Here is a 17,150-nt window from a genome sequence, read left to right on the forward strand (position 1 = left end):
GTCTGGCCACAGATTTTCATAGTCATCACATCTGATGTTCTCCCTTGCTATGCAATGGGGGAAGAATCGTTGTACATGCCGCAACAATCCCCTACATTGATCTGCTGTGACATCATCACAAGCAGCATCCATTGCCTGGAGCAGGGACCTCTGGTTTTGAGCCCGATGCTCATAGAACCTCCACCACCACGCACCGTTGCTCCTCTTCCTCGAGCTGGCAGTTGCCCTTGGTTGTTTCCCTGGCCAGGTGCTTCCATGTTCATAAATTGTACTGAACTTCAAGCTCTAGATATTTGATGGAAGCATTTATACTCCTGAATGAAGCCCCCCTAAAATGTTCTTCAGCCCCCCCAAAATGATCTGGCATTATTGGCTTTTTTGGTGATGACATTAAATTAAACGATTGTTTCTCACATGGACACGTTTTTTATAACTCTCAAATGCTACATATGTGCGTGCGTGCGTTCTGGTTGGTAGGTTTTCTTCCCCTTAAAATTACAATCCAATAGCATATCATTAACAATATAACGGGGATCTCACGGAGGCTGCTGCGCTGGTTTTGTCACTCTGCAAAGTAAGGTCTCTTCAACGACATCCAAGATTATAGCCAAGTAGTTTAGCTCAAAGTAAATGATGCATGGAGTGAAATGGTAAGTAAAGGTAGTTACAGAATGTGGTTGTTAACGATTGTTAACTGCTTAAATTAAGGTTTACTTGAGGTAAATTAAAGAGAATATTGTAGTGGGCTATGTTTACACTAAGCTAGCTAGCTATTTTGTTAGAAACTCGAAATTCAAGAATTCGAAAAACAAGAAATAACTATCGACACCTCTCCATTCTTTGCATTAAGTAATATATCTCTCTAGTATTTAGAAACAATAATATCAGTCCCTATAGAATGTTGTTGTTTATAATCAGTTAATGCTAGTGAATCCTTGTTTGACTTGATTATAGGGAATGCATTGGGTGCCTTCCATTTTAGCCCACCATACAATATTTATCACTTGATAATTAAGATGTACTTACTACCATTGAATGGTATACTGTATTTGACACTGAAAATCTGATTCCCTTCTGCCCAAAATAAAACAACTCAAAAGTTGATACTGTCAGGTCGATTCTCCACCCATAGTGTCCAAATGAGATAAATAAAAATATCACTGGTATGTTAAAACTACACGGACAACAAAAAATATGTAAATGTTGGTCAAATCATATTCCCTTCTGCTCTTAATAAAACAAGTAAACAACTCAAAAGTTGACACTTTCCCTTTAAGAATTAGGATTTGGGAGCAGATATGAAAGCTGGTTTATCCGTCTTTCCTTTACAAGGTCAATTATTTCTCTCTCTTTATTTGAGAAAAGTTCATATTTGTGTTGTCAAATTTCACTGTGACCCTGAAATTCTGTCTCTTGTGTTATCATATACTAAATGCAAGCAAAACTAAAGAGCAAAATCACAATTTTTCTGATTAAACGAATCTATGAACTGTCTGAAACAATGGATATCTGCGGCCCCAAATGGGCCCCCCAAAAAATGTTGCGAGCTGTGCGCGCAAACATCCAACTCCCCTTGGGGCTAAGCCCCCCCTTTCTTTGAATCCTAGAAACGCCACTGCCTGTCAGCTAACTAAACTTGCTTTTTGATTGGTTATCGGATGTGTGAAACTCCCCCTTGATTAGTAAAGTTCTAGTTGCACCTGAAAATTAAGCAGATGATTCAAGGGATCCATATAACAGTATACCATGATGTTTTTCATGGTATTATGTGCCTTAAAGATTTTGACAGTGGAGTGAACTATTGTACAGGTGATGATGTACACAAGGAAATTATGCCAACATGTTTTGCAGAGAACAACCACTTGACTGAGAAGCAACAGTCAGTTTAGACCAATTGTACCTAACCATTTGCAAAGATGTGCTAAATCATTTGAAATTTGTGCAAATTGAAGGCAATTGTACTTGTCATTTTCAAGGATGTGCTAATACAATTTTGTGCCCAGTGGTTTGGAGGTTTGCACGTGTTGTTTTTAAAAATGTCATTTCTGTTTCGTGAAATGAGCCAAAGCAATGGAGAAAAACTGTAATAAGAACGGAAAAGAGATTAGCTAAAATAAACAGGTTGTCTGTTGGGTCCCGACCTGTAACTATGAGGGGGCGTTTAGGACATAACTATTGAGACACTCTCACACTCACTACTGAGACACTCTCACACATACTAATGAAACACTCTTACATTCACTATTGAAACGCTCTCACACTCACACATACATACATACTCTGTTAACCTATGCACGCTCATATATATAATAATATACTGTACATACTCGTCTGAAACACTTACACATACATATGAGAAACACACACGCATACATATATACCTCTGTGTCATATGCACATACATATGAAATGCTTACATGCATACAAGGGAAATGAAACACTCATGCACATTTATATATAGTTATATGTAAATGTATGCTCTTACATAAGGATGTATTGAAATTACGAATCAGGCCTGCAGACTGATCAAAATAGTAAGTGTTTCAGACGAGTATGTATATTATTTTATATATGAGCGTGCATAGGTTTACAGAGTATGTATGTATGTGTGAGTGTTTCAGTAGTGAGTGTGAGAGCGTTTCAATAGTGAATGTAAGAGTGTTTCATTAGTATGTGTGAGAGTGTCTCAATAGTTATGTATAAACGACCCCCCATATGTTACAAATACGAAAAGGTGGGCCTCGGAGTAGAAAAGGGGAACCCCTGGTCTACACGTCTATTGGTTTGATCGTGTTTTTGACTACTGGCTCTTTCCGACATTTTAGATCAGCCTAGACCAAAGTGAAACTAAAAAGTTTCTTTCAAAGACGCTCCATTTTGTTTTCATTTGGAAGACTTTCAGCGACAGAAAAATTAAAAAACGAAGGTAAGTTGACGAAAGATCTCTAAAAGCGTCAGCAAGGAGCAGTTTGAATGGGTATGACAGCACTGCAATTGTAAAATATACAAAATAAACCGGTCTAACGTCGCGTCTAAATGGTGGTGCTACAATTAAAATGGGGGTATGCGTACACGCCCTTCAGAAAACATTAAGCCTAGCCTACATCAAGAACGTTTGACCAAAATGTTTAGGTTTCTTGGGGCCGTCTAAAAATGGGGGTCAGCTCATTTTTCCGACGCCCCCTTGGTCCGATGCGTCAATATTCCGAAAATGTCCCATTGATCCTACAGCCCTTAGTCTTAGATAGATTTTCAACGATAAATTGAAACCCTTTGTCCCGACAGTTCAATGTTCCGACCAAAAGCTGCTTTAGATCACCGTCACTTCATGATAAAATAATGCATGCCTATCAGGCCTATAGTATTATTATTATTATTGTTACTATAATTATATAGGCTAAATCGATAGAAAACTGTAAATCTCAAAACCAAAGCGGAATCATCTTTCCATGACAGCTCTCGAAAAGCAGCGCAAACAGGGTTCTTTCCATTAAGCTATCCTCCCGTCCTCGAACTGTGCGTGGCTGCAGTAGACCTATGCTGCTGTTAGCCCATCCGTAGTTGGTTTGTTTTGTTTATTTTACATTTGCAAAGACGCTGCTGGCCTAGACTTCACTAGCTCGACCAAAAATCGAAATAACTTGTCCGTATCTGTCTCCATTGCGTCTCTGGTGTCTGGGCGCAAAGTAGAGCAGCAACAACGTGCGTCTGCAGTCCTTACAGCGGCAGTCTACTTGGCACCGGGTAAAAGAGGGGCGAGGAACATACGACCTGGGGAATTATGTTGACCGACCCCAAACAGCCATTGGTCGGAACATTGAGCTGTCGGAGCAATGGGTTTATGTTAATCATTTCGAATTTGTGGGCTGTAGGATTAATGGGACATTTTCGGAATATTGACGGGTCGGACCAAAGGGGCGTCGGAATAATGGCATGCTACCCTAAAAATGTGCATTAGCGTGACTTTCTCCCGGTATCCCAAATGTAAAGATCTGTAAAAACTAAAAAACATGTATCGCCTACAGTAACGGGCATAGCGCATGTCGGAACGTGGTTGGAACTCGAGGTAAACGATGAAATGAACTTCGAAATGTTTCAATTTGGCCATGAAAAGTGAGGCCAGGTAATGACCCTGATAGGTTAGGGCAAAGTGTAGTTGATAGAAGCTCCTTGCATAGCCTACTATTTAGATTTGGTCTCCTGGAGGGGAAATACTAATCCCGCCCACCCTGGCTTTTCATTGGCTGTCTGATAAAGAAAATGTCATTGACGAGCGGTGCGCATCCAATAGATCTTGAATTGCATTGCCAGTAATGGCTCGAACATGAAATGGTTAAGAAAATATTTTATGTTCCTTTTATGTCCCCAGATCAGATTTAGGGCAATAAGAGAGTCTCTGCTCAGACTCAATACTGTAATTTGTTGCCCGCATTCGAGTATTTCCGTAATAAACCATACCTGCCAACATTTGCAAAATCCCGGAGATTTCAGCAGCGGCTGTGGGTTGGGAGTTTTGAGGGGGGGATGGATGGCAGAGGCGGGCAAATGTTGGTTTTGGGGATGTTGTGCATATACGTATTTATAGACAACTTATTTATTATGTATTATGTATTCTTCAGTATAAAGATATCCAATTACTGTTTTTATTAACAAAATGTATGTATTCACAATGAATGTATTCACAATCACGTATTTATTATTATATTAACTAACTATTGCAATAACTTATTATTTATTCATGACATTTTTTATTAAAAGAAGAGGCAATGTGAAATGCAAAGTAGGCTAATGCCTTCATCAGCCTAGTCAGCTGACTGAAGCGCTCATCTTTCCCTACAAGGCCCCAGAATCTGGCTGACATAAGGAACACGAGAAAACGTTGTTTTTGGCAACTAAAACATTGCCATTTTCAAGTACGCCTTCAGCACTTCATCTTGTTCGGTCTGTGCCTTAGAGATGTAATTTTATATTGTTTGAGTGTTCTTTTGTGCCTTCGCAGCACGGATATGTTTTTGAAACTTGACATGTTGACGGACATCATTCTTACCGCCGTGCCCTATGTTGAAATCAATACGACAAACTTTGCAAAAAGCATGACTATTATCAAGATGACTGTCACTTAAAAACGCGCAGTAAGACGTTTGGGGAAATTGTTTGGGTTTTATGTGAATGCTTGAAGTGAAACGGAATCGCGGGTGAAACCGAATGGCGCCGTGCTGTGAGCCAGTGATCTGAATCACTCCAAGATACAAAGAACCACACGGAAATTACGGAAGCTTAACTGCAGTATGAGAACTGTCGATGCCGCATCGTAGTAGTTACCGGATCGTAGTCGCGCATGCGTCACTTTGCGAAACTGTTACAACGAGCCAGGTAATCTACCAAGGTTTATGATGTTAACCTTCATGTTTATTGAATTATTAGTTAAGCAGTGCATTCATTACTAATAACAGTAATACAAAATAGCCCCATATGTTGACGTTGAGCCTTATGCTGTTAACGGTTCATAACACAATTAAATATAACATTAAATGTACCCGTATTATGCGTTAAGACCAGCCCCATGTTGACGTTGAGCCCTATGCTGTTCACCGTTTACAACATTATAAAACATTACGTTTAATAAACCTACATTATGCGTTAAGACAAGCCAGATATGTTGATATTGCTTATGCTGTAAACCGTTTGTGTTTGAGCATGCGCGATGTGTGCGACTACGATCCGGCATCGACAACCAGCGCTGGCCAAAGACGAGCGGTTGAAATCTGACTTCCTCATTCTCGCAGGAGCGCAACTCAATGGACTGTTCCATTTGAGACGGGTGATTTCGTCTTTAAAGGATAATATCCTCATAGCGGGCTGTCAGAAGCCAAATTAATATGTTTGTGCATGTGGGGATGCCAAATGTACATTGTTGTATATTGAAATAGGTACTATTGTTGTCTTTTTATATAATTGATTTGTGTATGATGGTTAACTCCTGGGAGAAGGAGTTATAGGAAATATAACCTGGATCCAGGGAATGGCAGGGTAGACTAGTTTTGGCTCTCTGACGTGAGAGGATGCCTGTTGCTTTTGGTAATGAAGCAAGTTAAGTCAGTATAATAAGTATCTTTTTGTTTGTTTTGAAAAACGTAGTAGTGTTCAATCTTCAAGTTTATGTAAGGTTGAAGAACCTTACATTAACTAACAGCTGAGCATTGTCACACACATCAGTGGACTCATCTACAGCTAAGCCCCCCCCACATAATAACCTTGAGAGGGCTGAGATTTACATATCCTTTTTCAATAAACCTACAACTCAATTTGTTTTATTCATTATACATGGGCTAGATTGGATTGCATAGACCTTCTCTGCCATGGCCTGACATACTTGAGAGGCTCCTGTCAAGAGGGGAAGAGCTCACTTTCAGCATGAAGAAGCATTAAGTTCAAATTAAAGTTTCAACGTTTGAATTCATTTTAAATTAGTTGAATTTACCTAAAAAAATGCAGAATAATATATATGTGCCACTAGGCCTATACTATAAATAAATAGCAGAAAAGTATAAAGTACAAAAAACCTTTACTCCATTACGGTGCAAACCCATGACACCGTTATGAGCGACGCTCATATAGGTTTGCAAACAAGCTAGCAAGATTTTATCAGTTCTGAGTAGGGTTGCAACGCTAGCTGCATTACTCCTTAGCAAATTACTATGCTGACAGGGCAGTGTCCTAGCATAGCTGCTAGGTCAGTTATCTGACAGTGTCAAACATCGGCCATTCTGTTAAACAATCAAAATGCTAAGTTTAATAATGATTTAACAATCAATGTGCTCATTTTAGTAGCTAATGGATTAAAATGACAACGTGAACGTTTGGCAAAAACACACGCAGTGCGATAATTAACACCATAATGATAGCTGTCTAGCTAGCTAGCGAATAGCTAACGTAAGCTAGTTTTAACCAGAGATAACTTGCCTAAGCCTAGCATAAGATCAGTGGTGAAAGTAAGACGGTACGCACAATGACAAAAATGTGAATAATGAGTATGCCTATGACCATGTAGGCTTGGTTTATTACTTTAGCAGAGGAAAATTCAAACCTAACAAGTTCCATTTGGGAGACCCAGAGGTAAACTGTCCCCCGCGCCCCTTGTCATTTCAAGCTAGCTGTAGAAGGCACTTCCAACACCGAGTCACCAGCAAATAGAGCAACAGTGGTCAGAAGCAATGTACTGCTCGAGGTTTTATATAAAATACGGTAGCCGTTATGCTGCAAACGGTGCGGCTTTGTAGTTTACCAAAGTCATACTAAAACATTTTGACAGAGCGCCGTGTACCACACAAAATCGCTTCGTGGTTAGTAAGCACAACCAGAATTAATCCATATATAAGGCGCTCCGGATTATAAGGCGCACTGAAATTTTTTGATAAAATTAAAGGCTTTTAAGTGCGCCTTATAGTCCGGAAAATACGGTAGTTGAAAACTAAACTAAACAAGCCTAGCTCAGCTGGACCCTTGATGCAGCTAGCGTAAAAATATAACTTTCTGCTGTTTTTGAACGTCTTTGTCATTGATTACTTGTTACACTGAAGCCATGTTCATTTTAATACCAAGTTGGTTTGTATACAGTAGGCTAACTTTTTACAGAAGTGAGAGTAGGATGTATGTATGTCCACACAAAGGTCATAGGGAATACATTCATGTTTTTGTTGTCCAATGAAAGAATCCATTAAAGTTCTACTCACAAATGGATTAAAAATGTAATTTTAAAATTTGTATTAGAAATCGTTGCATGCATGTCTGCTTTATGTCAAAAATGTTGTTTTGTCATATATGGCATTGGAAAATACAGTTCGTATAAATTACCCAAAAAGTTTCCAACTTTGAATATAACCGGAATTTTGCAATCCTAGTTCTCAGGCTATTGTTTGTTGCCATAATCTTAGTTTAGGCCAACCTAAATTAGACCGTCGTTAGTTTTAGACTTTATTAGAAATAAACTAAATATTTTCAGCATTAAAGAAAGTTATTTAAGGTTCTGCTGTTAACCATTAATGTGTGTGTGAAAAGGTGAAGTCCCTCCCCCTTCTCACTGTGGTCTACGAGTGGAGAAAGGCTGGACTTCACCACCGTAATTGTTGGGTCCGGGTTCCCACCTGTGGATGCTGGCCAATTGGGACTGATTGGGTCAAATAAGCCCCATGGGCTGTGTCATGGTAAAAAGTGACCTCTAGGATGGGTGGATCTAGTTCTAACAGGAGGCCGCCCTCCCCTACACCAACCCGTGTGTCCATGAAGAGTGATGATTCCATGGGTCGACCAATCAACTTTACAGAAGGAGATTCTCCTACTGGACAGTAAGTTTATTACTCTAGGATTCATGCTCTGTGTTTGTGAGTGTGTGTGTGTGTGTGTGTGTGTGTGTGTGTTTGTGTATGTGAGTTTGTGTGTGCGTGTGTGCTCTTAGTAGGGCTGAACGTTTAATTGCATTTGCGATAAAATCGCGATATGGTAAAACGCGATATTCAAACCGCAACGTCCACGATTACAACGTGGTCTAAAAAAGTCTAAATAAATGATTTTTTGATTTTTTTTTAAAGATGGTAAATTTTGCACACAGTGTTAAAAGCAGCATAACGGATTAATTGCTAACAAGATGCTAGAGGCTCAAACTAGCAAAATCTCTTTAAATGTGCTTACTTTGACACTATGACAAACTTATTAGTCATCAACAGTCCTTACACAGTCAAACAGCAAGCAAGTTTTAGACTTTATTAGAAATAAACTAAATATTTTCAGCATTAAAGAAAGTTATTTAAGGTTCTGCTGTTAACCATTAATGTGTGTGTGAAAAGGTGAAGTCCCTCCCCCTTCTCACTGTGGTCTACGAGTGGAGAAAGGCTGGACTTCACCACCGTAATTGTTGGGTCCGGGTTCCCACCTGTGGATGCTGGCCAATTGGGACTGATTGGGTCAAATAAGCCCCATGGGCTGTGTCATGGTAAAAAGTGACCGGGGGCGAAAAAAAGAGCCCGGGTGATGTAATCTTGGCTTTCGAACGACTCTTGAGTGACAGTTGCTATACCCATGATAGCATTACGTAACCCAGACACCACGTAGCCCGGCCACTTTTTGGCTATCAGTCCTGTTGTCGCTTGGGAGACTAGTAGCAGACTCTTTGAGGTAGCGTTTTGCTAGCTTGGACATAGTTGGACATACAGCAGCATGACATCTCCACCAATCTAATAGAGAGATGGGAGTTCCCTCCTTGTAGAGTGACCGCAGTGACAGCTGCACAGCATCTCGATGTAGCTGCTGGTCCTACTGTTCTCACAAATGTAAAGAAAATTCTTGTAGAGCTTGGCTGCAACCCAATACTCATACTGCCTTACTATATAGTAGGCAAAAAGCAGTACATTACAATCCATAGAATGTCCAAATACTTCACAAACGTTAGTCCATATTAATAATAAAAATAATAATAATAATAATAAAACGTTATTTATATAGCACCTTTCATGCAAGATCTGATTCTGATTCTGATATGAAAATACTTAAAATTAGACATCAAATAAACATAAAAACTAGGATTTAGTGCAAAACTAATAAATAAAACATAATAATAATAATAATAATTAGCATAAAAACAGTGATAGAGTGCATGAAGATGAGAAAAAATTGAATACATAAAATGCATAGCATGAGATAGAAAATAAATCTCCGCAGAGATATATTTTATCTTACCCCTTTATATCGCGAAAAAGATCAAGGTAAGACACAAAAAATGAAATAAATACATAATTAAATTTAATTAAAAGTGCAAAGTTGAGCTAGTTAAAGGCTAATGTGAAGAGGTACGTTTTTAGTTTTCTTTTATAGATGTTAAGCGAGCTGGCTTCCCTGGTGTCTGTAGGCAGTATGTTCCATAGCTTTGGGGCGTAATTGACAAAGGCTGCATCCACGATTTTCTTCCGGCTGTTGCTGGGAACCTCCAATAAACCAGCATTCGATGATCGCAGTGTTCTTGAGGGCAATTATTTGACTAGGGAGTTTGCAGTGTAACTTGGTCCTAGCCCATAAAGGGCTTCGTATGTAAAGAGAAGGACATTTAAACTCAATTCTAAACACATATTGAGTATTTGGATGCAACCCTAGTCTCAGTCAGTCGATCACTGCAACTCTGTTGCCATCACTTTGGCTGGTGGTGGGGCGGAGCTTGTTTCTCCAAATTCCGCTTCCTCCAAATCGCAAAATCATTTTTGTTCAGGTTGAATAATAAACGTTCAAGGGGTGACTCTTCGACTGGACAGTAAGATTATGGCTTTAGTCTGTGTTTAACATTATTTAATGCGTCTCAGTAGTGAGGCTAACAGCTTGTGCCGTACTGGTTAGTGTGTGTATGTATAAGACGTATATAAGTATACATAGACCGACTCGGATGGAAACTGATGGCAGTTCTCCTCCTCTTCTCTAGAATGGGTGGATCAATTTCTGAAAGGAGGCCGCCCTCCCCTACACCCACCTGTGTATCCATGAAAAAAAAAAACTTTCTGTCCCTATTGCGCAGTTGCCAATGCAGCCATATTGCCTACTGAAAATTAAGTCACTAATAGACTTTTTATACACTATAGATTGAGCTAAATGTTTTACACTTGTGAAATTTAAACGGAATACCTATTAGACGTGAATTTCATTCATGTGTGAATTATTCTAATAGTTTAATTGATTTTATTGAGCAAAACTTTAATTTGGCCTTTCACCATTAGCCCTAATGGTGACGGTGGTGCTGACGTTGATGATGAGGAAACTGTGTGTCGGCGCTCAGAGAGTTCTGAATTCCTGCAGTACTCCAGTATTGCCACAAGGAAATGTACTTACGCGAACTAGAACCAGACGTAGAGATACGTCCTTTTCCACGTCTAAGACTTTTTTAATAAATCTGTACTTTGATGTGGATTTGATCGCACGCATACTCTAAGATCAAATTTGTGCGTAAGAACGTTTTATAAATGAGGCCCTATGTGTGTGTGTGAGTGTGTGATTAGCAGACATCAGCAGTGAGAGGAATGTTCTCCTGATGGCAGTTCTCCTCTTCTTCTCTAGGATGGGTGGATCTAGTTCTAACAGGAGGCCGCCCTCCCCTACACCAACCCGTGTGTCCATGAAGAGTGACGATTCCATGGGTCGACCAATCAACTTTACAGAAGGAGATTCTCCTACTGGACAGTAAGTTTATTACTCTAGGATTCATGCTCTGTGTTTGTGAGTGTGTGTGTGTGTGTGTGTGTGTGTGTGTGTGTATGTGAGTTTGTGTGTGCGTGTGTGCTCTTAGTAGGGCTGAACGTTTAATTGCATTTGCGATAAAATCGCGATATGGTAAAACGCGATGTTCAAACCGCAACGTCCACGATTACAACGTGGTCTAAAAAAGTCTAAGGAGACTCTTCTACTGGACAGTAAGATTATGACTCTTATTATTATTAAAGGAAGGAAGATTATTTACATTTGGAACCCTGTTTTACGCAGGAAGTCCTCTTTCACATTTTGCTGTTCCTGGGCACTGTATGGAAATCTAATAAATTGCGGACATATAGAGGGATAATACAGCGAAGAACATAGGGCAAAATTCTGCTTAATGATGACTGGGATATACTCGACTGGTCTCCAGTTTCTCGTCGGACCGTTCCTGTAGCCAGGAATCCAAGAACAGACAACACCTGAACGCGAACGGGTATGGCCTGGTTGCATCTGGTGCGCCTCTGTAGACGAGTGGCCATTTGGGCACAAAGCTCTTACAGAGCCGTTCGGCAAGCGGTATCTGCTTATCAGCCATACATCATCCTGTGTCAAAAAGTCTGCGGAATCACGAAAATTGCGCAGTGGGCAATATCCTCTAACAACGCCAATGCAGCCATATTGCCTACTGAAAATTAAGCCACTAATAGACTTTTTATAGGCTATAGATTGAGCTAAATGTTTTACACTTGTGAAATTAAAACGGAATACCTATTAGACGTGAATTTCATTCATGTGTGAATTATTCTAATAGTTTAATTGATTTTATTGAGCAAAACTTTAATTTGGCCTTTCACCATTAGCCCTAATGGTGACGGTGGTGCTGACGTTGATAATGAGCAAACTGCGTGTCGGCGCTCATAGAGTTCTGAATTCCTGCAGTACTCCAGTATTGCCACAAGGAAATGTACTTACGCGAACTAGAATCAGACGTAGAGATACGTCCTTTTCCACGTCTAAGGCCCTATGTGTCTGTGTGTATGTGTGATTAGCAGTCATGAGCAGTGAGAGGAATGTTCTCCTGATGGCAGTTCTCCTCTTCTTCTCTAGGATGGGTGGATCTAGTTCTAACAGGAGGCCGCCCTCCACTACACCAACCCGTGTGTCCATGAAGAGTGATGATTCCATGGGTCGACCAATCAACTTTACAGAAGGAGATTCTCCTACTGGACAGTAAGTTTATGACTCTAGGATTCATGTTCTGTGTATGTGTGTGCTTGTGTGTGCTTAGTAGGGCTGAACGTTTAATTGCATTTGCGATAAAATCGCGATATTGTAAAACGCGATGTTCTAACCGCAACGTCCGCGATTACAACGTGGTCTAAAAAAATCTAAATAAATGATTATTTTTTTTATTTTTTTTTTAAAGATGGTACATTTTGCACACAGTTTTTAAAGCAGCATAACGGATTAATTGCTAACAAGATGCTAGAGGCTCAAAGTACCAAAATCTCTTCAAATGTGCTTACTTTGACACTATGACAAACGTATTAGTCATCAACTGTCCAGTCAAACAGCAAGCAAGTGCAACACAAGACAAAGCAAGACGGCAAATAAGCTACTTACTAGTTCGGCAGACAGTAAAAGCCGGACGGCTTCAGGCAAACCTACATAACGCAGTAATTTGCCTACGGACCCTAGTATGGCAATGGCACGGAGGCGATTCTCCATATTAAAAGTCATTGTAGTGCCCTAATTTTTTAAAAGCTGTTATTTTAAGGTAAAACTGCTTATACTAACCCTAACCCTAAAGTACAATTACTGCATAATGCCACTTTAAAAAGTGCATGCCTTGTGTTTATACTTACAATGACTTTGTTTAAATTACTCAAATGCACAGTGGCAAAGCCACCGATTTGTTTCTGTAATGAGCAGTTAAATAAAAATGTGGGAAAGAATATTTTACACTTAATGTATCTAATATTGTGTTGGTCATATTTAAATCATTCATTACGTTTTGTTGGGAAAAAAAGAGGATAAAATGAATAAGAAAGCATATTAAATCGCAATTGCAATATTTGGGAGAAAAATCGCAATTAGATTATTTTCCCAAATCCTTCAGCCCTAGTGCTTAGCAGACATCAGCAGTGAGAGAAATGGTCTCCTGATAACAGTTCTCCTCTTTTTCTCTAGGATGGGTGGCTCTAACTCTAACAGGAGGTCACACAAAACGCCCCTATTTAATCTAATTACCATATTATCAATGCACAAACAGAGCGCATCCTCAATTCACAAACTCTCTGTGACAATGGCAAGCAAAAAAGAAACGTTGAAATGTTAACAGAAGAATTATAGTGAGGCTGACATCGACGTTCTGCTGATGGAAGAGCAGATGAGGGCCAAAACATTGTTAGAAAGCCTGTCTGGTGGCGTAATGGGAAAAGCAAAGTATGTGACATGTAGTAGACACATCTCCGAAAGCACCAGCGGCCGCACCTGCGGCACGAGCAGCACCAGAAGCCACATCTGCGGCAGCAGCACCTTTCCCTTCAGCATTATGACTCTTATTATTATTAAAGGAAGGAAGATTATTACTCCCGGATTCATGCTGTGTGTGTGTGTGCGTGCGTGTGGGAGTTTGTGTATGCGTGTGTGATTAGCAGACATGAGCAGTGAGAGGAATGTTCTCCTGATGGCAGTTCTCCTCTTCTTCTCTAGGATGGGTGGATATATTTCTTACAGGAGGCCGCCCTCCCCTACACCCACCTGTGTATCCATGAAGAGTGATGATTCCATGGGTCGACCAATCAACTTTACAGGAGGAGACTCTTCTACTGGACAGTAAGATTATTACTCCAGGATTCATTCTGTGTGTGTGTGTGTGTGTGTGTGTGTGTGTGTGTGTGTGTGTGTGTGTGTGTATGACTCTAGGATTCATGCTGTGTGTTTCGGTGTGTAGCAGACATAAGCAGTCAGATGAATGTTCTCCTGATGTAGGTATGTGTGTGATTGGCAGACCGGAGCAGTGAAAGGAAATTCCTCATGATGGAGATATACTGTATGTGCTTGTGTGTGTGTGTGTTACTTAACGGCCAGCTCGTGACTGCCAACTGTACTATCGTCACACGGGGCACCAAATTATGTAGGTGAAACTGGTACTAGTCTCACATGGGAGTATCAGACTATGTAGGTACCTTACCCAGTGAGCAGGCGCCGGGTGAATGTGGGTGCAATTGTGTGTCAATAGTGATGCTGTCTTCACGAGGGCCACCAAGCCACACTGGTGCTGTCCTTGCAACAGCAACAATATGTTGGTAATCTTACCTGATTGGGCAGGTATCAACCATTCAACACAAAGGCAGATCAATTAAGTTGAACACCTAGGGGGCGCCACACAAAGTGTAGTGTTCACAGTGGTCAAAATAATGATAATCCACAAATCAGTCTCATTAAATACATCAGTCTCATAAAATATATTATACTATCAATTTGGAACTCTGATTAATAATTCAATTAATAACTACAATCAGAGTTACCTTATCAATAGTATGGTTGAAGGTCATTGGAGTTCTGAATAGAAGAGGTGTGTGATTAAGGTGCCATGTTAGAAAAGGGAAATGGTTAGTGATGCATGCAAGTCCCGATGTATATGAGAAGCAATCATAATGATAACCCTTAGATGGTGTGGCGAAGCCAACAACCAACTAACAATGAAAGTATATAACAGTTATGTTCGGTAAACAAAACAGATACAATACATGAACACAATGGCATATGTGAACAGTCTTATGCTTAGCCAGGTTGTGAATAGCTAGGATAGCTAAATGCCCAGTCGAGTTACCAGTAGGGTTGGGTACCGAGAACCGGTACCAATACGGCACCGGTTCCATACAACCGATACCTACCCGGACCGAAATGCAACGCAGATTTCGGTGCTTCCTTTCGGTGCCTGAGCAGATCATTTTTTTTTTTTTTTTTTTTTTTAATTAAAATTTTTATAATTTAACAAAATTAGCGATAACCAACGAGAAGTAACGTTAGTGGCGTACATCTTTCTGAGTACGATCTGTATACTTTTTTGTGTTGATAACAGATTTCGTGGGGCACATATAAAACTGCTCCATCTCCCAATATAGACTCTCGCCTGTGTCGCTCACGCTGCATTCCGTATGGGACTAGTGGAAACGGGATTTGTGTTGAGGAGTTGCCATGGTAATGGGTTGACTTGCGTGTGGTTTCGGTTTCAAGATAAGTGTGGTTGTTCTAAGCAGAAGTTGGATACGCTTTATTAAACGGAGAGCTACCGTCTCATCCAAAGATATTCCTTCTCAATGTGAGTTCTTAAGAGAGCACTAACTTGGACGCTACAATAACATTGCAACAGTCTGACAGCGAAGAGCAGGCAGCCTTGCACAGAGCAAGCACAAACAGAGCTAGCCATCAATACAACGGAGAAAATGTCGAAAGGTAAACGATCAAAAGTGTGGCTGTATTTCGCACAAAAAGATTCAAACAACGCGACGTGCAGCATATGCAACAACAAAATTGCGTGTAGGGGAGAGAACTCAAGAGGCCCTGAAGCTAAACTTTTAAAGGGGCAGTACACATTCACGAAACCAGTGGGTTTAAATAAATGCAAACTAATTAATATTTGTTTTACTCTGAAGGCAAACATGCTCATATTTCTGCAAAAGTATTACTGAAGTGTGAAGTGTGTGTACAGAGTTTGTTATGTATTTATTTATATTTATTTAAGTATACTGTAAACAGTTGTTATAAGTTAATATATTGTTCATAGTTTGAAGTTAAAAGGTTTGAAGCCAAGTGTTTTGTATTTATTTTTATTTATAGTATACCTTAAACGGTTAATATATTGTTCAATTTGAAGAAAACTATTTGCCTTGGCAATAAATAAGCCTAATGTCTTTAATTAAAAAAAAAAAAAAGTTTCGGTTCTGGCACCGTTTAGGCACCGGTATCGTTTTAAAAGTATCGGTTATGTACCGGTATCGGAAAAAACCCAAACGATACCCATCCCTAGTTACCAGTCCTTTGGAAAAGTGTTGGCGGATCCAATGTTTCTGAGGCAGAGAAGAGATGAAAACGTCCGTAGATGGACAGTTGTCCTTGCTGTGATTCGTTTCACTGAAGTTTAAGCTCGGAGGAGTTGATCACTCGGAACGTAGCAGTTTCCGCGAATTCTGTTGTTGCGTGGTTCCTGTTGCAGATTTAGCAGGTCTATTGATATGCTTGCATAAACCTTACTTCTGCTACGTTAGCGTTCAGTGTTTGGCTAACGAGAGATCTTAGAGAGAGTTTTTCACCGGTTGATGGTGGAAGGAGAGATGCTGTGTCCTCGGGTAACGCCGAGAGAGAGAGGTAAGCCTGGCAAAGCCAGTGTATAGAGAGAGATGTTTGATTGCCGAGTGACTTTAAAGTGAATAGTGCGTCACATTTTTATGACTTTGTTCGCAGCCAATGCTGTCTCAATGAAATGCAGATAAGAAAGTCAAAGTGATAAGAGAATTGTGGGTAATGAAGCCTTTTGTGGGACTACACCTACATGACCGCGACATAAACATTTTGAGTCAGATGTCACGAGAACCGATAATAACAAAACACCGACGATACCCATTTTTTTGAAGCACAGTATGTACCGTGAGCGCCGGTGCCAGCTATTGGAATCGGTGTTGCGCTTCTTCTGGAACTGACGGGGGCAGTATACGCTTCGGTGTTCCAGTCGAAGTTTTGACATGTTTTTCACACGCAGATCTACCATTTACTATTGTAAACGATGAAACTAGTGGAGGCGGCCAGGTGTGAAGTGTTGCCAGACTGGAAATGGCGTATCGTATCATAGGCTCATTTTGGAGGAAAATTATCATATCTGGCAACACTGGGAAGGCGGTCGACCAATGAGAGCACGC

At 40.2% G+C, this 17,150-nt stretch overlaps 1 protein-coding gene across 1 annotated transcript in view; it reads left to right on the forward strand.

Annotated features, from left to right (window-relative positions):
* Positions 1-2,836: 2,836 nt before the first annotated feature.
* LOC308369259 (protein NLRC3-like) overlaps positions 2,837-17,150 on the forward strand; it is a 37,702-nt gene continuing 23,388 nt past the window's right edge. The window contains exons 1-5 of the mRNA XM_080843609.1: positions 2,837-2,926; positions 8,059-8,345; positions 11,092-11,214; positions 12,334-12,456; positions 13,942-14,064. Coding sequence (XP_080699735.1) covers positions 8,224-8,345; positions 11,092-11,214; positions 12,334-12,456; positions 13,942-14,064 — 491 coding nt within the window. The 5' untranslated portion in view covers positions 2,837-2,926; positions 8,059-8,223. The remainder of the gene's footprint in view (positions 2,927-8,058; positions 8,346-11,091; positions 11,215-12,333; positions 12,457-13,941; positions 14,065-17,150) is intronic.

Source organism: Sprattus sprattus (genome assembly GCF_963457725.1).
Source record: "Sprattus sprattus genome assembly, chromosome: 8".
NCBI lineage: Eukaryota > Metazoa > Chordata > Actinopteri > Clupeiformes > Clupeidae > Sprattus > Sprattus sprattus.